This window comes from Ascaphus truei, chromosome 7, assembly GCF_040206685.1.
Source record: "Ascaphus truei isolate aAscTru1 chromosome 7, aAscTru1.hap1, whole genome shotgun sequence".
In the NCBI taxonomy this organism is placed as follows: Eukaryota; Metazoa; Chordata; class Amphibia; order Anura; family Ascaphidae; genus Ascaphus; species Ascaphus truei.
In genome coordinates this window covers 50,903,429-50,928,811 of record NC_134489.1, presented here as the reverse complement: position 1 = coordinate 50,928,811, position 25,383 = coordinate 50,903,429, and the positions used below count along the sequence as shown (strand labels likewise).

Sequence of the window (25,383 nt, the reverse complement as noted above, 5' to 3'; positions counted from 1 at the left end):
CCTCAGGTCAGCAATATAGATTTACAAAGGATTCTATGGCTAAAACAGATTAGGAAAGGAGAAAAAAACAGAGATGTAGATAAGGCAGGGTGAGAAAGGGATGTTTGAAGACATTGGAAGGGTAATAAAATGGTGACAAGGAACAGCATGGAGGGGGGGCAAAGAACAGCACCCCTTCCCCCTCCATGCTGTTCCTTGTCACTGTTTTATTACCCTTCCAATGTCTTCAGACATCCCTTTCTCACCCTGCCTTATCTACATCTCTGTTTTTTCTCCTTTCCTAATCTGTTTTAGCCATAGAATCCTTTGTAAATCAGTATTGCTGACCTGAGGAAGAAATGAACACTCTCGAAAGCTTGTCCTATAATATCAATTAGTCCAAATAAAAAAAGGTATCAACTAATACTGAAATGCTCATTTATTCTGCACTGTCGCAACTGGACTAACATATATATATATATATATATATATATATATATATATATATATATATATATATATATATATATATATATAAAAACTGAGTTAAGTTATGGTGAGTAAAAAAAGTGACAAAAACCCTCCACAGGAAGGCAAATATGCAAATATAACTGTATGCTCATCTGCATGTCTTAGGCAGGTCTGCAACCCCGCCTTTCCCCATTATCACCCAGCATACAGCACTTCCACTGCAGCAAGGGATTCTGGGAAATGACATGCAAATGAGCACACAGTGTCACTTTTTGCCTCAATAACCATTTTTAACATGGTTCCCTATAGACTTAAGCTTGCTGCATGGTCACAGCTTTGAGCACAGCCAGGGTTAAGGTGCATACCCAGAAAACCACCCACAGACAGCCGTTTCGACCTTGATGGGTCTCATCAGTGTGGGGTTGATTTTAGTGGGAATGCAAGAGAGGCTATGGGATAGGCTAAACCATAATACTGAATTAAGTTATGGTGAGTAAAAAAAGTGACAAAAACCCTCCACAGGAAAGCAAATATGCAAATATAACTGTATGCTCATCTGCATGTCTTAGGCAGGTCTGCAACCCCGCCTTTCCCCATTATCACCCAGCATACAGCACTTCCACAGCCTATAGGGAACCATGTTAAAAATGGTTATTGAGGCAAAAAGTGACACTGTGTGCTCATTTGCATGTCATTTCCCAGAATCCCTTGCTGCAGTGGAAGTGCTGTATGCTGGGTGATAATGGGGAAAGGCGGGGTTGCAGACCTGCCTAAGACATGCAGATGAGCATACAGTTATATTTGCATATATATATGCACACACACATATATATATATATCCCTGAACCCTGTCTTCTGGGTCTACAGAATGAGACTGCGTTATAACAGGGATCGCGTAAATTTAGCAGCATCTGCATTTCTCTCTGCGGCTCCTCTCTCCTCTCCCTGCCATAGACTTTCGAGCGCAGAGGAAGAGGAGGGTCACATGACACATATTTATTTTGCTTTCTTCCTAGAACTGCATACTCACACACACTATCCCTTGTGTCTCCACTTCCCTTGTAGATTGTAAGCCCCTTGGGGTTGGGACATTCTTCCTGTTGCCTGTTTGTCTTCACATATATATTCCGTTTTGTCATACAATGTTCTTGTCCTCTCTGGCACAGTTTAAACCGGATATACTGTAGATCGTAAAGAAGTTATGCATAATTCTATGTGATGATATGAGCCTCCCGTGCAACGAACAGAAGAAGAAATCCAGCTTTTCCATTTTCATCACTACTGTAGCTGTACAAGAGCTGCAAGTAGACCCCAAAACAAACAAAAAAATTGTATGTAGCCCTAATGCCATACCGGGTATAGTGTTAGGGCTACCAGTTATAGCACAATACATCAGGGAGGTTAATCCAGGAACCCATCCTCATAAACATAGACTTTAATTATATTCACACACAGTACTTTATATACCAGGAGGTTTTTAGGAGCTGAACCAAGATATTTGAGAATCCCGCTCTCCTAGAGACTTTAGCATGTATATTTGCCAGGGATTTTTTTTTTTTCCTTTTCATTTCGGGAAATCAATATAGCCTTCATGTTAGCCTCATGAACGTCGCAACATCATGTTGAACCCATTAACTGCCTTTTAGTTTACTTTTTATGTGGAACTGCACTTTTAACTAGTTTTGCAAGAAATGTGGATTGCTGAGTGAATCTAGGACGAATATCTATCTCTATGCATGTTCTTGGAGATTGTCTGTATTAAATGTATTTTTTTTTTTGCTTAATTATCACAGCTTTTGGCAATGCAAAAACAGTAAGGAATGACAACTCCTCCAGATTTGTAAGTATGTCCTTGCAGAACAAGTTCAACCTACAATACACTCTCAATTTCTTACCTGCTCGTGGTCTCATCTCGCTTAATTTCTCTTGCTTAGGCTCTCCTATTCTCCCTCCCTGTTCAAATCTGTGCATCTGGGAGTATCGGCTATAGCCCTCGCCAGATCAACACACACATTGATACCTATGTATGTACAGTATATATGTACAGATGCAACTGCTGGTTTTAAAGTGCTTGCCATGGAAAATCTGTGACCATCTCGCAGTATCAGCGGGGTTCCCTGCGTTTTGAATGGGACTCGCAGCCGGGAAGTATTCACACAGCGTGAGTCCCATTCAAATACAGGGCCCCCTGCTATGTTAATTTGATGGGCCATTAGTCTGGCTGCAGGAATCTCTCAGCGTGGGATGGGTTTTAGTGCAGAATTCTCAAGGCAAGCAGTCTATAACCAGCAGTTGCAGCTGTATATGCACCAAATACAAATATGGACGTGTATACCGTACACATGCTCACAAATACATGTATGTTCTGACTGCATGTTAAAAGCATTAAAGACAAACACAGTGCCATACTTAATGGAAATTTTATTTTAACCAGTACTAACATCTTTTATATTCCATTTCAATAGGGAAAATATATGGATATTGAATTTGATTTTAAGGGCGACCCTCTTGGCGGAGTTATAAGCAACTGTGAGTATAATGTTTTAAATATATTAATGTCATACTTAAGAAAAAAATACTTTGCGGTTGTATTACAATTAAGACTTAAAAATAACAAATCTGGAGCATGTGGCTTTTTTTCCAGTTAGTACTGGTTCATTTGTGTGTGCTCTAGTTTTGGGGAAAATACTGTAGCTCAAAAACATCTACAGTATCTTTCCAAGAACATAAATTGCTATGTTATTTTGTCTGTCTGTGGTGCTGTGCTATGTATCTTGCTGACGGTCCTTTAATGCCCCCGCCCTCCCTGACTCAGTAAGTAGAGACACTGACTCTATAAACAATGGCACTGAGGTTAAACAGAGGAACTTGGTTCATTTTCCGGTGCCAGCTCCTTGTGATTTTGGGCAAATTACTTTATCTCCCTGTGCCTCAGGCACCAAAAATATAGATTGTCATCTGGGCAGGGACTGTGTCTGTTGAATTCCTATGTGCTGTATGTGTTGCATACTGTGCACTATACTGTAATTGTGAAGTGGTTTGTCCCATCGGGAGAAAGGTGCTATATGAAATAAGGTTGTTATTATTGTTATTATTATTCAGACACATTATACTTGCATCTGGTCTCAGATGTAGGAGTTTTGTAGTTTCAAAGTCTTCTAAACCACGTAAGCTTTGGACCTTCCTTTAAGGATTATACAATATCTTAAGTCACACAGAGCCTCTTGTAAACACTTTAATTTATTCCTTTAAATACTTGCAGCTTATTTGTTTTTAAAACTATAAAGTAGTGTTACACTGAGTTCTTATAAAGAAAAGTACCCCCTAGTACCTTAACTATTCAATTACTGATTTTAGATTAGTTGTGGGATAGCTGGTTGCATGCTATGGTTACAGCTGTAAATCCTAAACACAATAAGTTCATGTTGGGTACAGCATGGTTAAAACGCTGTGAAACTGTAGAAAGAAATGCACAGAAAAACTCATGCGTGTGTCACATATGCCACACCTGGGAGCACGTGACCTGCATACAGGACAAAGGTTAATACTCCACTCACAAGCGGTCCTACTTTTCACCTCCACAATGGTCCCTCAAATGGACAATATCTCCCCTACTGGACAAGGGTTAATACACAGCTCACAGGCTGCCACACTTTTCACCTCTGCTATGGTCCCTTAAATGAATAATATCTCCCCTAAATCCATCCCCATATACCACCTGTCACGAACAGTACACAAGTGACTCTAGCCAACTCACCTTTCTCCTCCGCAAAGGTACCTCCAATGAGTTAATATTAACCCCTTATTCAATTGCAATCATATCTATACACTTCAACCACCCGAGATAGTTATGCAAATAAAATATGTAAAATTAATATTTGCTATGGTCCCAGGACCCTGTTTATTATAGAAAAACTGCACTGAACACACACAAATATGTTGTAGCAAAAATGTGTCCGGAAATGTAAATACTCTCTCCAGAGCGCGCAATCGGTTCATTCAGAGACCAAAGCATCACTTATTAAATGTTTTAATATATAAAGGATTACAAAACATACAATTAGAAAAAAATGCAGGACAGTTTCTCAAAATAAAAGGATTGTAATATTGAGAAATAAAATAATAATAATATTGGTTCAAGAAAAGCAGATTTATTGCTTACAAGTACAAATACAAGTGATCAAAAATAAATAACTCTAGTTTGATAATTTCAGAACAGAGCTTGTATACATAAAATATGGGTGTTACTTTGCTACATCAGCAATAATACATGGGTGACGCAGAGAATAGAAAAAATACCAATAATGCTGGTAATACATAAATAGCAAATTATAGCTCAACCCTGTTATAGCGCAATCCGCTACAACGCAAATCCGCTTATAACGCGGTCTAAGCATGGCTCCTGATTTGAAAACCTCCATTTTGCCATTCTAGATCTCTCTCCTCACTTCATAGGGCTGTGTGGCTGTGCCCATGTTAAGTTTATTTATAATACTTAATTAATAATTATTAATTACTAATAAATAATTATTACTTAATAATAATAATTATTATATATTATTCTTTATTTTTTTTATTATTTATAATAAACATATGATCTTATTATAGTAAAACATCTAGTATAGACACACAGAATAATTAATATAATGGCACCGAAAGCACATACAACTCCTGTAATAAGCGGGTTATATTCGCCAGTCTTTCTGTTGCTCAACTGGTAATTTAATAATATTGAGCACAGTTGTACAGTATATATGCGGGGTATCATGGTACCTTGTGGTATCGAAGACAAATAATACTTAGTTCTTAGTTCTTTATGCTTGGTGCTGCAATATGTTACGTGGATCCATGAAGTAACTTCAACAACTTTTACTGCAGTGTTTGTGGTCAACAAGATCTGATAGGGGCCCCTCCACTTTAGCTGCAGTGCTGTTACTTTTACAAATTCTTTACAAGGATCCAATCTCCAGCTTCCAGACGATGGGTCTTAGAAGATTCTTTGGTTGGCTTTACAGCTTTGACCAGTGTATGGATAGACTGCAAAGTTTTTATTAGTGACATACAATATTTATTTATTGTCCCATCCTGGATTACCTGATACGTTATTAATAATTCTTTTGTGATGTGAGCAATGCAAATGATATGGTATACCCAAAGCCTTGGTTATATCCTGTACCAACTGTCCCGTGAAATGGGTACCCCTATTAGAGTACATATGATGGGGTAATCCATATCAGGGGAAACAATTCCTGCAATAATTGTTTCCAAACCATGTGTGTATCTGCTTTAGCACATGGGTAAGTTTCTACACAACCTGAAAAGGTACAAAGTATCACCAATACATAGTGATAATGTAGACATTTAGGTAATTCTGAAAAAAACATCTGTATATTAAATGTCATAATCCCTTTTTTTTCATCATGGGACATTCCATGTGTCATGCGAACAATATAAGGTAAAAGTGCTGATGGGAGGACAGGTAAACCTTGTGGACCTGTCCATTCATCAGTCGCTGATACAATAGCTCAAAATGGAGCCAGGCATCTTTTTCCTTCTGAGATGCATCTTTGTAAAACTGTAATAGATAAATAGGAACAGAGAATGAGTAATCAGATGGCTATATAGACATTTATAAAGCATTTGTTAATTACAGTAAAATAAGTAGCTGCTGAGGTAGAAAGGATAAAATTGTTGCTGAATTTGGTACTTCAGGAAAAATTGGCATTACGATATAGTTAATAGCATGTAAATCCTATACAAATCTATAGGACAATTTTCCTAGTGCTGATGGTTTTTTAACAGGTAAAATTGGTATATTACAGGGGCCAATAGTAGGAATTCTTATTCCCCCCTTTAGTAATCCTTCTATAATGGGCCGTATACCTTCCTGGGATTCCTTACTTAGGGGGTATTGCGATACCCTGGAAAGATTAGTATTAGGTTTTAAATGTTACGACTGGAGTTGCTGAAAGGATCAATCCTACATCCGTAGAATCTGATGCCCACAAAGTGGAGGGTAAACTGTTGAGTTCAGTCTCTAACTGGTCAATTAATACCATAACAACGGGGTCTAATTCCATATCCCAATCTTATAGATGTATGGTGGCCTCTGTCTGATCCCGGTTTTGGAAGGGCACATCAAGATACATTCCATCTGGGGTACATTAAATTATGCAGCCTAATTTACATAATATATCTTTCCCCAAAAGTTTTACAGGGTATGTGGGGCTCATTAGAAACATGTGTTCTGCTGTAAGAGGACCTATCTGGACTGCCAGTGGGCAAGTAATTGGATGCAGGATTTTTATTTCCCACCCCATGGGAGGTTGATAGTTTAAAATGGTCTTCCCTCCCACATTACATGTAATAAAAGGTCCCACATCATCAACAGGGATAGAAGGATAACCTGTCAGTCATTGTTGATTTAGTATAGTTTGGTTAAAGCCTTGATCTGACTGGTCATTGTAATTTCTGGGGGCTCTGTATTCTCTGGCAAAATGTCTTGGCTTCCTGCAATTGTAACATACCTTTTTGGGTCATTATTTTTTGGCGCTTGGTCCCAATTTCTGTCTCCTCTCCCTCTTGAATTATTATATCTCCCTTGTCTGTTATAATTAGATCTCTGCTGCCCTCTGCCATTAGATTGGTTATTGGTATAATACACAGTTTGTGTCTCCATTAATGCCACTTCCTTCATTTTCCTATATAGTTACATAGTAGATAAGGTTGAAAAAAGACGTACGTCCATCAAGTTCAACCTATGCTAAATTTAGACAAGATTCTTTATCCTATATGTATACTTACTTATTGATCCAGAGGAAGGCAAACAAAAAACCCCATTAAGAGGAAAAATACATTCCTTCTTGACTCCAAGAATTGGCAATCGGATTAATCCCTGGATCAACATCCTTCCCATGTTTACTTATTTGGTATATCCCTGTACACCTTTCCTTTCTATAAAGATGTCCAACCTTTTTTTGAACAAATCTATTGTATCTGCCATCACAGTCCCCATGGGTAATGAATTCCACATTTTAACTGCCCTTACTGTAAAGAACCCTTTCCTTTGTTGCTGGTGAAATCTCCTTTCCTCCAAACTTAAGGGATGCCCCCGAGTCCTTTGTACTGCCCGTGGGATGAATAATTCTTTTGAAAGCTCCTTGTTTTGTCCCTGAATATTTTTGTATATAGTTATCATATCCCCTCTTAGACGCCTCTTTTCGAATGTAAATAATTCTAATTTAGCTAGCCTCTCCTCATAAGTTAGATTGTCCATCCCATTTATTAATTTGGTGGCTCTTCTCTGCACGCTCTCTAGTTCCATAATGTCTTTTCTTAGGATTGGTGCCCAATATTGTACTCCATATTCAAGATGTGGTCTTACTAATGCTTTGTAAAGGGGCATAATAATGTTTACTTCTCTTCCATCCTTTTTATGCAAGATAAGATCTTGTTTGCCTTTGCAGCTACTGCATGACTTTGGGCACTATTGCTAAGCCTGCTGTATACGAGCCCTCCAAAATCCTTCTCCATCAAGGATTCCCCCAATTTATCCCCATTTAATTTGTAAGTCGCCTTTTTATTCTTGCATCCCAAATGCATAACCTTACATTTATCTGTATTAAACCTCATCTGCCATTTACCTGCCCACATTTTCAGTCTCTCCAAGTCCTTCTGAAGAGAAATTACATACTGTTCTGATTCTATTACCTTACACAATTTAGTATCATCAGCAAAGATGGAGACTTTGCTCTCGATGCCAACCTCAAGGTCATTAATAAACAAGTTAAAAAGCAGGAGTCCAAGTAACGATCCCTGAGGTACTCCACTCACGACTTTAGACTTTAGCTTAACAAGCAGCTAAGCACTGCGCATGCTCAGGCACTTGCTCATGGTGGTCACACACATTGCGCAATGTGTTTCATCGTGGCCAGTGTTAGCGCGCTCGCCCGCCCAGCGCCACTCAGGCCGAGGCCTTAGCATGGTGCTTTGGAAGACTAGGGAGTTTGACTTCGGGGCTCAGAACAGAGTCACATGACCCTTCTTTGACCAATGGGGGGAGAGAGGTGAAGGGGTGTGGGGAAGTTGAGAGCTATGGCATTTACTACTCAGAGTAATATTTGCAGACTTAACAAAAAGCATGCCAAGATTGCTGTTACAATAGCAAGTGATTTCTCCTAATTGCAATTTCTGAGCAGGGGGTGTAATGTGAGTAAAACTGGTGTGAAAAAAAAAAAAAAACCCCAAGAAAACTGTAATAGGATAAAGTGACAAACCCACAGGGAAACACAAGGTGCAACTATGCAAAGGGGAGGGGTGTGGGGTGAGCGGAAACACACACACAGCCCGATCCAGCCAATGACACGCCCTCTCCCTTCATAGCCACGGCTCATACCCCGCCCCCCCCTGCTCTAAAATTAGTGCAGGACAGAAGAACGCTCATGTTTGAAGAGTTGGTGATGTCACCACTCAAGCATGAGTGCGGTCAGCGCCAGCGGGGACTCAACCTAATGAAACAGAGTATTCTATACACCAACACCCTATATACTATCAGTGGCAGATGGATTACATTCCCTGCAATCATTTAAATGAAAAGGTACAGTATCCTACAGGACCAAATTGAACTAATAACATTGATAGTTTGTTTCATAGCTGATGGACCTCTTTTAATATATATTTGTATTGATGATTACAAAGTATAAATAGGGCCATATGACATTAAACAACATTTAATATAGGATGTAGAGATGGGCCATTCCACCCAATCCGTTTCCTGAATTTTCTCACATTTTCTCCCCAAAATCCATTTCACAATGTAAAATACGTGGACAGATTTGGTTGGTTTTTAATTTGCGTGGATTCATCAAAATCCGCCATTGGATACAATATATTGACTGATTCTTAAGAATCCAATCCGATTCTTAAGAATCCGCCAACGGATTGCGGAATCCGCGGAGTGTCTTGGTAATAATAATAAATCTGCAAAATGCAAATTGTCCATTCTGAGATTGATCCGTTGACCAAAGGAACCGGACGATCCGCTGCGGATCCAAATCTGCATCTCTAATAGCATGCATTAACAAATGATTTTAGTAAAATCTATCAAATTGGAATGTCAGAAATGTAAATATAAATTAACGTCGGGGCAATATTAAAAATAGACATTCCAGCAAATATGGTAGAAATCTGTTTTGATTACATTTCCAATACAGTGTAACGACCTGTTTAATGTAGCTAAATCTTATTAAGTGAATATATCCTGTATAGATAGAATTACTATTATTATTACTTTTATTATTTATTTTTATTATTATTATGCATTCCTGATTATAAAGAGGAATACAAAATGGAGACCTTTAAAAAATAAATTAATCTGACCAATACACAGATTTCACCTGTTCTCTTGGTTTGTCCTTGCTAGATACTGTACATTTTCTTGTAATATTGGGAAATGTGTAGTACACAGGACAATGAGGAATATGACCTTTTAGTGGAGGTACCTGGATGCTAACATAGTTTTACCTTGATGTGGGCAGCGGGCGCAAATAATTTTTTCATGAAAAGATGCAACTAAATGATTTGTTATACACTTGGGATATTTTTTTTTTATAATTTCACTAATAGATTATTACAAGCCAAATTGGAAAGTAGTGCAGTTTAAAAAAAAAAAAAAATAGTTTCCCATAGATATGTGGTCAATTCTCTTTCCGTGGCAGCACTCCCCAAGTATATACATACATACATAGATACTTTCATGTATATATTTACTGTTACTGGTTCATTTGGTTATATGGTAATCTAATTCTATTTTGCACACGTCATTTTTTGTAGTCAGACAAATTGCTTTTTATTTATAAGTGGAATTCAGTGTGGAAGTTTACTTTACCTCAACAGAAACATCCAAATTAAAGAGGCAATCCAAGCAGTTTAAAATAAAAAAAATAAGTTTTAATATAGGTGACCTTTGATTAGCTTTATTGAAAACTACCTAAGCTGCAAATCGATTTGTTCTCCTGTGATCGATCAGCAAAATCCTTTTTCCTAGGGTTCACTAAATGGCTGCCTTTCAGTTTTTGGTCAATCCTTCAGTCATTGTAACTCGGCAGCTACAATGTACCCTGATATTACAAAGGTAACATTTAACTATTGTTACAGTTTGCAGCTCAAACTAGGAATATTGTCCACAAATTATCACAAACAGGAAATGTTACAAAAATCTTGCACTGCAGGGAAAGTGTTCAAAATCTTCTATAGAAATTAAAGTTATCAGTATATTAAAACTCATTAAAAATGGCTTTAAGAGTTGAATAGTTTTATTTTAAAGATAGTAAGTATTATCTAATAGTACAGAACTGGTTTATTTACACACAATAAACACGCATGTAGGATATTGCTTGGATTGCTCTTTTTTTTTTTTTTTTAAGAAGGAAGGGAGTCAAAAATTGCTGGACACCCACCTTAATGCTGCCTTACAACTAAGACCAAATCCATTTGATTTTAAATTGCACTGATCTTTCCTTCATTCAATGAAGTTACAATTTCTAGTAGCCGTATTGGTCCTGGAGAATAAAACGGTTCGATGTGGGTTGTGCGATACCCTTTAGTGGACCGACATTAGTGTTTTTCATAAATAAAATTATAGTTTACAGTGCTTTCAAAATTCCAAGTGTACCCAATGAATTGCTGACCCTTTTGGCAGCATAAGGGTTAAACACTTTATGCTTTCTTTTCTAATGCTGCCTTTGCTCACTGTATAATGAAAGCACTTGTTAATGTTCTTTAGTGGCTAGTTACATATCCAGACAATTTGTGCTTTTCCATCCAGATAATTCTTCTTTAGTCAGCTGAATTTTTCTGTTTACCACGGACATGACTGGTTCCGTTAGCTTCACTGTCAGAAACAGGCAGTTGTCAGCATAGAGATCTTCAAGGGCTGGGAACCTTTTACCAATAGAACAAGGTCAGAACCAGAAGCTAGAAACATTTTCTCATCATTTAAAGGGGTAATTCAACATAGCGGGTCAAAAAAAAATAAAAATAGTTCATCGGTGTAATTGGCTTCCTTCGAAAGATTTGATCACCCTTAAATTAACTGAACTACTTATTTCCATCTTGTGAAAAAGGATTATGTATCTCTTGTCACAGGAACACTGGATTCAAGCCTCTAAGCTGCATATGTTCATCTGTTTTACTCATTTAAAATTGGATTTACGTCTTGCTACAAAATATTAGTTAAAGAAGGAAAGCCCAGCCAGCCCCAAAAATAAAACCATTTGCTCACCATGGAAATGTTTAAATGTTTTTTTGTTTTGTTTTAAAGAACACGCACATGGACGTTTGCAGATGTATTCGCTTCCTGCCAATGTAACATGTTGTTGAATTACAAATAATGTACTGTATACACCGTTTTTCAAACTAACTTTTTTTTATACAAAGCTGTAGTGGTTAAACTCATAACTGTTATATGAGGAGGTTAAGTATCAGCAAAGGAAATGTACAGAAAGAAAATGTACTGGTTGCCCCTTAAGGCTGCGCTTATAGCGACAGCGACGCAAAGTCGTGGCAAAACAAATGCATTGCCGACGTCGCGTGCGCTTATAGTAAGCGCGACGCGACGGATTGGTCGTGATCGCTGTAAGTCATCTTTATTTGATTCTCCAGCGACCGTCAAGTTGCCGTCGTCGGCATTATAAGCGTAGCCTAAGTCAGTACTTGACAGAAGCCTCTTTTGCAGCAACGCCTGCCGAGTCTTTTTGGATAGGTCTCTACTAGTTTTACACAGTAGGATGGTGACATTGTTGCCCATTATTCACAGAAACATTGATCCAGTTCTGATAAGTTTGTTGGGGATCGTCGATACACTGAAATCTTTAAGTCAAGTCATGTTAGGGAGACCAGATTTCCAAAAGTAAAGACCAGAACACATTAAAAAAAAGATTTCTAAAACAAATGAAATCACTTCAAAATAAATATTATAATGGTATTTGTCTGAGTGACCCCAATGATGCTGTATTATTGATTGTTTCTCTCCCTCCCCTCCCCTTTTGTCTCCCCTCCCCTTTTGTCTCCCCTCCCCTTTGTCTCCCCTCCCCTTTGTCTCCCCTCCCCTTTGTCTCCCCTCCCCTTTGTCTCCCCTCCCCTTTGTCTCCCCTCCCCTTTTGTCTCCCCTCTCTCTTGTCTCCCCTCCCCTTTTGTCTCCCCTCTCTTTTCTTCCCCCTACTCCCCTCTTTCCCTCCCCCTTCTCCCCTCTTTTTCCTCTCCTCTCTTACTCACTCTCCCTGTCCCCCTCTCCCTCACACACACAAACACACACACACCCTTAGACGCACACCTAACCCCGCGTCCGCACACCTACCCCCGCGTGCGTGTGCAAACACACAAACTCTTACTCTCTTACACTAGTAATTGCGCTGCACAGACCCTGCTCATCTCTGCTCCCGGTAAAACCGGGATATTTGAAATATTTTGAGACTGTTCCTTTCAAAATGGGATGACTATCCCAGCTAAACCGGGACATCTGGTCATCCGAAGTCATGGCTTCTCTTCAACAGGGACTGGGAAGTTTGTCATGATAAAGGGGGGAATGGATGTGCAAAGCTTAGGCGAATCCTTGAGGAAAACCTGTTTGAGTCAGCCAAGACGGAAACTGGGAAGGAAATTCACATTTCAGTAGGACAATGACCAGAAAAGCCAGAAAGCCAAAGCCACACTGGAGTGGTTGAACAAGAAGATAATTAATTATGGAAAAATTGAGTAGCCCAGTCAAAGTTCTGACTTGAATCCAATCGCAAATGTTTGGCGAGACTTGAATATTGCAGACCATCGACAAGCTCCCAACAAACTTACCAGAAATGGATCAATTTTTTTCTGTGATGAATGGACAAAAATGTCACTATTCTACTATGCAAAGCTAGTAGAGACCTATCCAAAAAGGCTCATAGCCGTAATTGCTGCAAAAGGGGCTTCTACCAAGTACTGACTTAAGGAGCTGAATACTTAAGCAACCAGTAAATTGTATTTTGTACATTAACTTTGCTGACATTTAATAACCTCCTCATATAAGTGTTCAGTTTAACCTCTACAGCTTTGTAACTTTGAAAGGCTGTGCATACATTATTTTTAATCCATGTAGGAGATGAGTTTTGGAGACTAGATGGGACTGGTGTAGAGTTCTATAAATAGGAGTGTTTGTGATGGTTATCTATGTACAGAAGAATGTGCGAATGCTGGGATATGTTACATCAGGTCAATAGGTGGCAGTGTATTTACAATAATGTCAAATAAAAGGCCCAGGTCTTTGCCGGTGGGGTGGGGGTCTCTCTATGATCAGGTGAGAACAGGAAGTCTTCTGTTGGTAGTTTGGCTAAGCTAGGGCTGGACAGAGCTAAAACCCTTGAACAGATTTTAACATACTAAAATCAGCATAATGATAAAGTCCGGGTTTTGTGTTCCCATTAAAAGGACTGTTAGAAATAAAAGTATAATCGAAAAATAGCTGAAGAATGACGAGCATTGCAACCTTTTGGAATGATTTGAGGGCTGAAGATGTGGCTCAGTGAGTCAAGGCACTGACTCTGAAAACCATGACTCTGACTTTGAAGCAGGGGCGTGATTCAAATTCCTGTGTCCGCTCCTTGTGACCTTTGGCAAGTCCCTTTATCTCCCTGTGCCTCAGGCACAATCATTAGATAGTAAGCTCTGTGACAGGGACTTGTGCTTGCAAAAATCTATGTACACTGTAAGCGCTATATACGTTGTGCCATGGTGTTCACTGAATGTCACTAGAGCAATGGGTGTGCCGGCCCTTGTGATCCGTGAATGTCATTAGGGCACTGTAGGAGTTAAAAGTGATACTGTCATAATATAGCATCACTCGGTCAACAGGCTCCTTTATAACGAACCCCTCTTCTAACATAAGAAACCGGAAATAGTTAGAGATGATGAATTCAAGGACTTATGCATCATTTTTAAGGTGAGCAGATATCTGGTTAAAAATTAACCACAAATGTTACGCAGTAGGCATTAAAATACCAAGGTAATTACTAACCGGGTAACTTTCTCAGGATGTTTTTGAACAAGGAAATAAACATTATGGGGGTTATTCATTAATCTGTGATAGTGTTCATTGGGGCATTAAGTCTATGGTGGTTTCTGTCTGACAGTGCCATAAGGCACCAACGCAGTTTATTGGGGGAGGAAACTCTTAAAAACCCAGATGGTAACCCTTCTGACACAGCAACTATACAATACCAAAATGATCAATCTATTTAAAGCCGCTGTCTAACTTGGTAACATAAATTGGACTTGCATGGGATGTGAAAGTACTCACCGATGTGACTGCTTCTGATAATTGTTTCATACTTTATAATGGATTTACCAACTTAAAATGTAAGGTTGAAAGTCTAACTGCAAAAGGCACAGTAACAAATATCATTGATACACCTTCCATTGGAGACACTCAAACCTAAATTAATGTTTCAGCAGTTCTAAACTTTATGTGAACAGGGCCAAGTTATAAGGCAGTTACAGTTCGAGGACCCTCAAATAATTTTATAAGGTAAAACAATGTTGTTTTGGGCAAATTGCTGCATTACATTATGATTTTCTATATATTATATATATTATATATATGATATATTAAATAACTCTGCTCTGTACATTGCAATCTTTGAACTGCTAATATATATTTTTTGCACAGCAAAAAATACAGTAACCACAAAACACCAATGAGGGGAACTAGCCTGGCGACGCGTCCGCACCAGTCTCCATCGCCTCCAGCCTCAGTGCGTTTCGTGCGAGCAACAGGCCCGCGTGACGTCATGCAGTCAGCGGCAACTATAATCGCAGCCTTATCCATTTTAACATGGAACCCTAGAAACTTAAGTCTGTCGTATTACACAGATTTTTAGCACAGCCTGGGTTAAAAACTTATAAAATTTACAAAGCGATTGAACAGATCTTCAATTCTGCAAAATGTAGGGATGTAAAATTCAGGGCGATTATAGTGGTTCGAAGCCTGAAGAAGAATCGCAAGTGTTTCTAAAATTTGACATACCTCAGCCAACTACCAACTCTAGCCAGTCCATTTTGTTCCATGACCAGGTTGTATTTCTGCAGTATTAAATGCTACTGTTGCTCCTATTTGGCAGCTTTAATGTTAGTGTAGTTGGGAGGCCCTTTCCAATGAATAGCGAGTTCTTTCGCCTATTTGCTAAACAGCCTTGAACATTTCTCCTATAAATGTCTGGTTCTTCTAAGATCCCTAGTGTTTATTAATCACATTTATTGGTTTCACATAGTTTCAGTGCCCCTTTGAAATCTTCCTTTGTAAAGATTATGGGGCCTATTCTAGAAGCTTTGATAACTTTGCGGCCGTCTCGAACGGTTTGGCATGACCCAATCAAATGGTTTGTCATTTGTGTTATCACGGTATTCAGAAAGAATCTGAAACCATTTCCACAAGTCTCAAACCGCGAGGTAGGAAAATGCACAACTCTCACAGGCGATCACAGTGTTTTTTTTAATTACATTTTTATACTAGTGTACGGGAGCAGGGGGTCTCCGGAGCTGAACTGCGTTGATTTCAGCCCTGGTGACCCCCTGCTTCCCCACTTACAGGCCCCCGTTATGGGGTGCTAGCCTCCCGCGGGTAGTAACCGCTAAGATAATGAAGGGGTTAACTCCTCCCGTAACTCCTCTGCAAGGCCTAAACACCCACCACGGGCCAAATACCACCTTCCCCACCTTCGCTACCCACAAAAAAACGGGCACTAGTATTTAACCCCTTCATTGCCTTAGCGGTTAGCCACTAAGGTAATGAAGCTGCTGTTAAATGTATTTTTATTGCATTGGTTTTAAGATAGGGGTTTCCGGAGCTAGTATTAATGTGCATGAGCTCCGAAGAATCCCGGCATCAATTTGATGCAATAAAAATACTTTTTTTTCCCTTCTAAGTCCTACTCGCCACCCTTGAGGTGGCAAGATGAGATCTGTGATAAGCTTGCTAGTTCAGAGCTTCAATAAGATTATTGGGGCTACTAGAATAGTTTGATTTGATCAAAATGTCGATCTGGAGCTGTTTTCAGCTCCTGCTCAGTGTGTTTGAGCAGGAGCGAGACCGCTCGGGAAGATGCACTTCCCGAACAAGTTTGGTAGGCTATCGAAGCTTTCTGAATAGCAAACTGGCCAAATCGTTCGGGAACTGCTTAAAAAGCTTGATGAGTTAGTTATCGAAGCTACTACAATAGGCCCCTAACTGTTCTTCCAAAGCACATTGCACTTAAAGGCACATTAGATATTTTTAGTGTATGGTACAATTACAAGTTTCAGAAAACTTTGTAATATCAGTATTGTACAATTCTAGCAATGTAGAGAAATGGAAGAAACCTGTGAAGTAAAAAGTAGTGTCATTGTTCCACATTTATTAAACCATTCCACACTAACTTCAAAACAGGATAGGCAGTCTTAAAATAATTCGCCATATCATTACAAATAAATATAACAATAGAATAGTATCAAGTACAGTATGTGGGTATAAAAAAAGTAATGGTATTTTTTATTTGTCTGAAAATTTAGTGGTACCCCCTCTTACTATCACATTTCAGCCAGTGGAATAAACGAAACGTTATTATTCTATAAAGAACGACTGATGTTCACTGTAATGTTTCATGTAGATTTGAGTTAAATGGAAATAAACGTGACACACTCTGCTTGCAATTACATTGAGAAGAGAACATTATTGTACTGATTTCAAACAGTAGTGCTAATAAATAAATGCAGCAGTGGCTGAATTAACCTCTGTTCTCATTTTAACCTTGTACATTTGGAAAAGAACAAAACTTTCAGTTATTTGGAGTTATTCCATGTGATTTAATGAAAGAATGTAGAAAGCCGGGTCGAACAGCAGTTGCCAAACTCGTGTGTATGTTCAAGTTAATTGCTTTGAAAAATGTCATGTTTTACATTGTTTCCCATATTATTATTTATTTTGATAATGTTTTAAATAATTCAGTGCTATATTTACATATTGGTGGCGAATCAGACTTTAGAGTGGGCAAAGCAGGTCTGAATTCTGGATTCATGGAGTTAATTGTGACCTTGGCATGTCATTTTTGGGCCATGTTTGAAGCTGCCAATATTTTCTTCAGGTAGGGGGAAAATAATGCTTCCATTGTGGCTCGCATTCTTAATTTGCGTAAATAAAGAGAAATTATCAATTAGAAACTGAATTTTGTAATGCCTTGGTAAATAATTCTTACCTTCAAATCACTCACTGATGCAAGCGATACTGCGCTAGTTCAGAGTTCATGTTTGGAAGCAACATGAAATGCAAGCACTTAGCATAATTTAGCAGCAAAACCTTTGTGATTCTTGTTCGATAACTCTCCTTTGATGAGCCACATCCATGATTTAAAGGCAGCTCCAGTATGCATATAGGGCTGCCGACAGCGTTCCCGGGCACCAGGACTAGAGTTTCCGTCTTGGCTGCCCTTGAGCCCCCACCCCTCTCTTTCTGTATGTACTTGTGTTGAGGGGGACAGGAAGTTTGGCAATAGAGGACCCCACAGCTAAGGTGAGATAGGGCCTTGTGGCTCGATGTGTAAGTTGGGCCTGAATTTCAATAATCGATCGCTGGGCCAGGGACAATTGTCCTGCTCCCTCAGTCCCCCCCCCCACCTTTTTTCCTGTATGCATATTAAAACCATTGACTTTAGTGGGTTAAAGTGAATCCTATACAATTATGATTCCTAACAGGGTGTTTGTGAGCCACTAGGGGTTCGTGAGGTGCCAAGGGGTTCTTCAATTTTTTTTTTTTTTTTTTAGTAATTGTGGATCCTGAGCCTGTGTGGGATCTGTGTACTTAGTAAGGTGACTACATCTTCCCATGAGTTGTATAGCTATAGATTACAGCAGGAGCTTCCAAAGTTACTCATCACAATGCTTTGCATCCACAGCGGCAAAGCATTGTGGAGCTTGACTTTGTAAGATATCACACTAATTGTCAGCTATACCAATCATGCTTTCTGCTCAAACTGAAGTGTTTCCCCTCACCCGATCCCAGGACACTATACTGCTTGGGATGGGTTAGACCGTTTTATTAGCAATAGTCTAATGCAGTGGTTCCCAAACTGTGCATCGTGGCTTGGCTAGAGGGGCGCCCCGATTAGGGCCGCCAGCAGCGGGGAACAAGGGCTGCTAGTTCTGATTTCCCGTGTGAGAGTGTGAGAGAAAGAGAGTGTGTGAGAGAAAGAGAGTGTGTGAGAGAAAGAGAGTATGTGAGAGAAAGAGAGTGTGTGAGAGAAAGAGAGTGTGTGAGAGAAAGAGAGTGTGTGAGAGAAAGAGTGGGTGAGAGAAAGAGAGTGGGTGAGAGAAAGAGAGTGGGTGAGAGAAAGAGAGTGGGTGAGAGAAAGAGAGTGGGTGAGAGAAAGAGAGTGGGTGAGAGAAAGAGAGTGGGTGAGAGAAAGAGAGTGGGTGAGAGAAAGAGAGTGGGTGAGAGAAAGAGAGTGGGTGAGAGAAAGAGAGTGGGTGAGAGAAAGAGAGTGGGTGAGAGAAAGAGAGTGGGTGAGAGAAAGAGAGAGAGTGGGTGAGAGAAAGAGAGAGAGTGGGTGAGAGAAAGAGAGAGAGTGGGTGAGAGAAAGAGAGAGAGAGAGTGGGTGAGAGAAAGAGAGAGAGAGAGAGTGGGTGAGAGAAAGAGTGTGAGAGAGAGAGTGTGTGAGAGAAAGAGTGTGAGAGAGAGAGTGTGAGAGAGAGAGTGTGAGAGAGAGAGTGTGAGAGAGAGAGTGTGTGAGAGAGAGAAAGAGAGAGTGTGTGAGAGAGAGAAAGAGAGAGTGTGTGAGAGAGAGAAAGAGAGAGTGTGTGAGAGAAAGAGAGTGTGTGTGAGTGTGTGAGAGAGAGAGAGTGTGTGAGTGTGTGTGAGAGAGAGAGAGTCTGTGTGAGAGACATACCAACTGCGCTCTCCAACTGTTAGGTATGTATATACAACTTTGTTTTCACTTTGGGCGCCGTGGAAAAATCCTGATCGCCTTAGGGAGCCTTGAACCGAAAAAGTTTGAGAACCACTGGTCTAATGAGTAGGTAAGAACATGTATTAATTTGGGTTTGGGAACCACTACAATACAATAATTAGAGCCATTTAAACTAATTATGTCCTTGCCACCAGAAATTGGACAAACCTTTTTGGGCCAATATTAAGGTCGTTATGGAGGTTTTAATATACTCTTGAAATACAGGCCTATTATCCTTCTGTTAAGTCACACAGATATAATTAATCTACTTTCTTCCAGATAAAAATTACATTCCATGAAACTTGAAGAGGTCTCCCTCATTTCGTCCCAAACTCTTTGTCTTGCGTTTCCATTACAACAAATTAATTTGATATTACTTCTACTCGCTTGAACTTATTTACACAAGTATTCTTTAACCACTAAGTGAGAGAGAAATGTAGACCATGTTCCGTATATTTACAAATATCAAGGCACTTTGCTGCAATATTTACTCAGTGTGAGAAAGCTTGTGATTGCTCCTTGAAAGTCCCCTTTTGTTCCTGCCAAATAAAAAACCTGCCAGGTCTGAGTTGTCACAAACCTCTCTAGCTAATAATCTACACACTATGTACTTAACTTGATTAACCGTTTTCCTTATTAATAATTTATGTTTGGAACAATGACGAACGAACAATGATGAAGCACTTTTCTTTGCATTGATAACATGTTAACCCTTTGAGTGCCATTATGTCATCCACTTAATGTTATAAGGACTGACACACTGGTGACTCTGAAGATGTCCACTCAATGCCATCACTATTTTGCTAGTCTTGTACTGGAGATTTGCATTCACTGCTCTCCTGGAGTGGTGAAAGTGATCTGAATGGAAAAGTAAGGTTCTCTTCTGTTTGCGTTAAACCTATGGGGTCACAACCGTGTGATCCTGTATACAAGCCACCACATGCTAATAATTAACCTTTGGAGGTTTAAAGATAGAAATGAAAATATCATGGAAGAAGCCTTATTAAATGTTTGCAATTTTTTTGTGCTTCCGAATGGCAAATGTTTACTGCTTTTTATTTTATTTTTTAATCAAATTCATACGTTAAATGCATTTTTAAAGATTCTTCATGAAGCTTCATTTCTTTTTGCTTGTACAGTAGATAAATTGGAGCTAGATTCAACAACGCAGAAGATGCTGTACTCTGTGTGGACTTGTTTATTTGTAACAAAGTAATGTTAGTCATGTTGTCGATTTTTAGAAGCCTCATTAACTCTCGTTCACACAATACAAGATCTTCGATTTAAACCATGTAGGATTATCATTAAGCTAGATGATTGCGATAAAAGGCGAACACAGATAATCTACGTGTATGCAAGTGAAATATTAATAAGCTGTGTTGAATTTCTGCTTGGTTTTAAATCTACCTGTCAATAACATTGAACAAAGAAATATACAGCCCTGAAGCACTGAAAATGCTAGGAGCTCTGGTTCTTTGTTATAAAAATGTAGTGCTCAATATATCACATTTTGAAAGATACAATAATACAATAGCATGCAGGTCTTAATGCTGCTGTCCCACATAGGACCAAATCAAATTAATAGGAAGTTGATGTCTGGTCAGTGAAATTATTTGTTTTTTAATTCTTAACATTTTAATGTTGTATCCTGAGGAGTCCCAGCTTGTAGTGCACGTGTCACTTTTCTGATTTCATAATCACTGGGAGGGAACAAAGATTCACAATAATCCACCTTTTTAGACTTTCAAAGATGAATAACAAACACTTTTGTGTCTTTCTAATGAACTCAACCGATGTAAATCTATACCTGGGAATATTGTATTTTGACCCTTGGTAAAGTGTGCATATGTTAAATTACTATTTCACTTACTGGATCCAAAAATAAATACAAACTGCCTTAATATTTTGCTTTTTAATTGCCTAAATATGGCCACAATTATATAAAATAGAGCAGATCACAGTAAAAAAAAATGGATTTTTCAGTTTTTAGAATTGGTATGAATAATACCCATATTTTAATTTGTTAATTTACACTCGACGCTCTAACATGGATGTAGAGAGGCTACATACATATAATATAACGGGTTATGCAAAGCATGCATATACCGTATTGGCCCGAATATAGTACGGTCTCGCACATAATACAACCCTAAAGTTTTGAAGGTGTTCTACATGAAAAATTAAAGGTGTTAGGCTGCGCATATAATACGGGAACAGTTTTCGGAAGGACATTTTTAGGGAAAAAAACATAGCACTATATTCAGGCCAATACGGTATTTTACAGGTGATTTGGTGAATGGTGCTTCACAAATGAAATGCTCTATTAATAAGTGTCACGGTAACTTATGACAAGATATAATAAACACCAAATATCTGGGTTGAACTGAACGAGGCTTAGATATGATAAAATATAATTTATTCCCTGAAGAAGGTGAACACAACAGATAGTACAAATAACAGACAAAATATAGCACTTAAAGGTTAGGACAAGAAAGCCATCAGGGTACAGGATGGGCCATTTCTTCCATAATTCAGGTTCAGATGTGGACATCACGACAATGCATGAAGAAAATGAAGACCATGAAGACGCTTGAGTGACTCTGACTTATATACCATTTCAACCTTTACTCTTAACCCTAGGCGCCGAGTTGGCTAGAAAAATCTCTTTGAAGTAGATTTTGGCTTCCCTTGTAAGTGTGAAGTACCACACTTAAAAACACTCAGCTCTTTTTGTTCCCGGCCCTAGTATAAACAATCAGGGCAGTTAACTTTTGATCACTTTGGAATACAGGGCTATGCTAATTCTTCAGGATGCTCTCCCTGCCCTATTAGCATAGCAGATGGGGTCTGCATTTTCAGAGCAGATCCAAAACCCCATATACACTTCAATATTTTCACATATTAATAAGTTCCGGTCTGGTGGGTCCAGTGGGTCGAAATCTTCCAGTTATTAAAGCCTACAGTGACCCTACATATTGACCAAATTTCAACTCTCTGTGACCTCCAGAACCGGAGATACAGAAATGCACTTTAACACATTTTTAAAATACAGGATTCGTCCCTTTAAAAATGAATCTCTGCTTTTCACTCTTTCCCCATTGAAATTAACGGGGTCCGCCGCCATAGCGTTGAATGGCGGGCTCCGCCGTTGCCGTCAATGGGATTTCCCGCCATAGGCTTTCAATGGGGAACGCCGCCATTGAAGCCTATGGAAAAAACACAACAAACTTTACATTCGTCCATACTCCGTCTGGTTGGTCGGAGGGGGCTGGGAAGGGTCGTGCATTAAAGCCGGAACCAGGGCTACATGCCACCCAAATCCCATCCCCCTGGTCATTCCAGAACCGGAGATATGGACTTACATTTTTCATCATTTTACACTTAGTCGTTTTTACGCCATGCGGCTTTTCCCCATTGGAATCAATGGCCGGCGCCACCATTGACAATGCATAGCGCACGTCGCCATTAGATTCAATGGGACCTCCGCTCGACCCCTTACGGGGGTCTCTCATTCCTGGACCCGGTGTGGATCGTGTGTGGGGGTTCCTAGGAGCTAGGGGCAAAAAGAACTTTATTCCCATGGGCATAGAACCTAAGATTCCCACGCCAATTGTATTTGAACATGACCGAAGTGATTAAACTCTTTTCAAAGACATTGTATCCGCTTTTGCGGTCTGCGGTTTGGATGGCTGCCAACCTGTTCCTCGAAGCCGGCGTTGAGGAATCTCCATTGAAGTCAATGAGCCCATTGACTTACAATGGGAAACCGCCGCTCCTCCTCTCGGACGCCACCTGCTGGTCGTCGCTGAAAAACAGGTCCAAAACCTACTTCTGCCATTAGAACGCATGGAGGCTCAATGGCGACCTATGGACGGCTGCAAAATGGAGCCTGAAAAGGCGGGAAAAGGGAACAAAGGGCTAAATCACTAAATTAACATTTACCCCTTCCCTCCCGCATCAACCCTAGTGTATGTGTGAGTGCAAACACCAGGATAACACACTACAGTTATACAGGGGAATAAACATTTGGATACTGAAGCAAGGCAAAAAACACATTACTGGACCTCAGTCCAGTTAACCCCTTGCTTCCCAAGTGAGAGTAGGGGGTGGCCAAATGGGGTGTAACCCCTTTAATCCCGGGCCAAACCCCCTCTATCATGACAATAAGTACAATAAATTCAGAGTGATGTCCCAATGTCCATGACAACTGTCTAATAACAGAAACCACCCAAGGGAGACTTAGAGACCTAGTGGTGCTCACCTGGCTACCACAGAGATTGGTCCCATGGTATGAAATTACGTGCCCATAGGGTTGACAAATGAAAGAGCAAGCACTGTAGGGGTAAATACAGAGGGGCTATTTCCCTTTACCTGACAGTGGTATTCCGGACAGGGCGAACACTACGGCGTGCAAGGCGCATGGGTAGAGATCATGAATATGTGAAGATTGAGGAGCACAGCCACCACGTTGAAAAAATAGATAAGGCAACCCCAGATTCGGTAAAATTGTGTTTAATGCACAATCAGTTTGGCAGTGAAGATATAGGAAACGCACCAACGCTTTTCATCCAATAGGACTTTATCAGGGTGATAGTTGCCCTGTCTATTTTTTCAGCGCGGTGGCTGTGCTCCTCTCTCTTCACATATTCATGATCTCTACCCATGCGCATTCACAATACGGTATTTATGTAAGAATTTTTCAGTCCTGTGCTTAATTCAAACTAAATGATGGAATCCACTGGCTGTCTAAAACCTTTAATAATTGAATGTTTAAATCTATCGGGTCGCCGGAGGTCCGCAGAGGCCCTACCACATAGGGCGCCACCATCTTAAAATGCGCGCGCATGTGCAGTACGTAATGCGCAATGGGCCGATAGTTGCGGCGGCCATCTTAGTCCACCCCAGCGCATGAGCGGTGTCTCTATATAGTCTGGTGGCCATTACAGACTCGCGCATGTGCAACAATGCGAGCGGTGTCCATTACAAGAAAGGGCTCCGCAGGGACTACATCCCCCAGAAGGCCATAGAAGGCACATGACCACGGCAGCCAATAGCGCTTTGAGATTCCCTGCACCACAGATATAGATACAATTTGTGCACTTGGACCACGCCAGTTGGAGCTGGGACATCAGAGGGGTAGGGTGTGTATGTGCAGGGTGCCTTGCCCCTGCACTAGGCCAGAGTCCCCCGTTAAGCCCCAGCTAGGCCCCAACTCCCACATAGCTTGTGGTTGCGATAGGGACTTCCCCCTTAGACAGGGACATTGCCACGCTTGGCACCATCAGTTCAGGTATACAGCCAGGACGCGGCTGTGGACTGGCTCAGACTACCCTCTTGAGAGAGACTGTAATTGTGGGACATTCCTGCTGGACTCCACCCAACTCAGAGGCAGACTCGTCGCTGACGGCGTGTCACCATACGGCCTTTGTCTGCAGTCTGCTTTACCGGGTTTCGAGCACCTGGCAGGTACAAGTGCACCAACTGTACACATGCTAGTGGGGCAGCGCTGTCTCACACTTGGGTGGGAATTGCTACTTGTGGACACCAGGGTGGTTTGGTGGCCAAGGGCCCTCTGGACTTTGGGGGACTATCTATCCAGGAAGGTACTGGAGGGTATGGCCGTGCATGGCATAGTTGGTGGAATTATACATTGTGATTGTTCTATTGCATACAGTAAAACTGTTACTCTTGGCAGTGTGTGTTTTATTGCATGGGGTCCTGTAACGGGGTTATCCCACATAGTAGGATCCCGTGGAGGTGCTGTCACCAGATAGATGAGACACACCCCAGGCTCTGCCCTCCTGTGAGCCACAGGTAACGCACCACACACACGGTAGCCGCCATATCTCCCAGGGGGTGGGGTAAAGTGCGCTATAGGTGTATAAATAATGGTGCAGTGTATGGGCACAAACATAGGTGGAGGAGAGGA

The 25,383-nt window shown here is 40.3% G+C and overlaps 1 protein-coding gene across 5 annotated transcripts in view; it reads left to right on the top strand.

The window, feature by feature from the left end:
- Positions 1-25,383, top strand: part of MYO1B (myosin IB) — a 193,420-nt gene that overhangs the window by 87,893 nt on the left and 80,144 nt on the right. For all 5 annotated transcript variants that reach the window (XM_075608349.1, XM_075608350.1, XM_075608352.1 and 2 more), the window contains 2 exons: positions 2,244-2,290; positions 2,916-2,979. In XM_075608349.1, the coding sequence (XP_075464464.1) occupies positions 2,244-2,290; positions 2,916-2,979 (111 nt within the window). The remainder of the gene's footprint in view (positions 1-2,243; positions 2,291-2,915; positions 2,980-25,383) is intronic.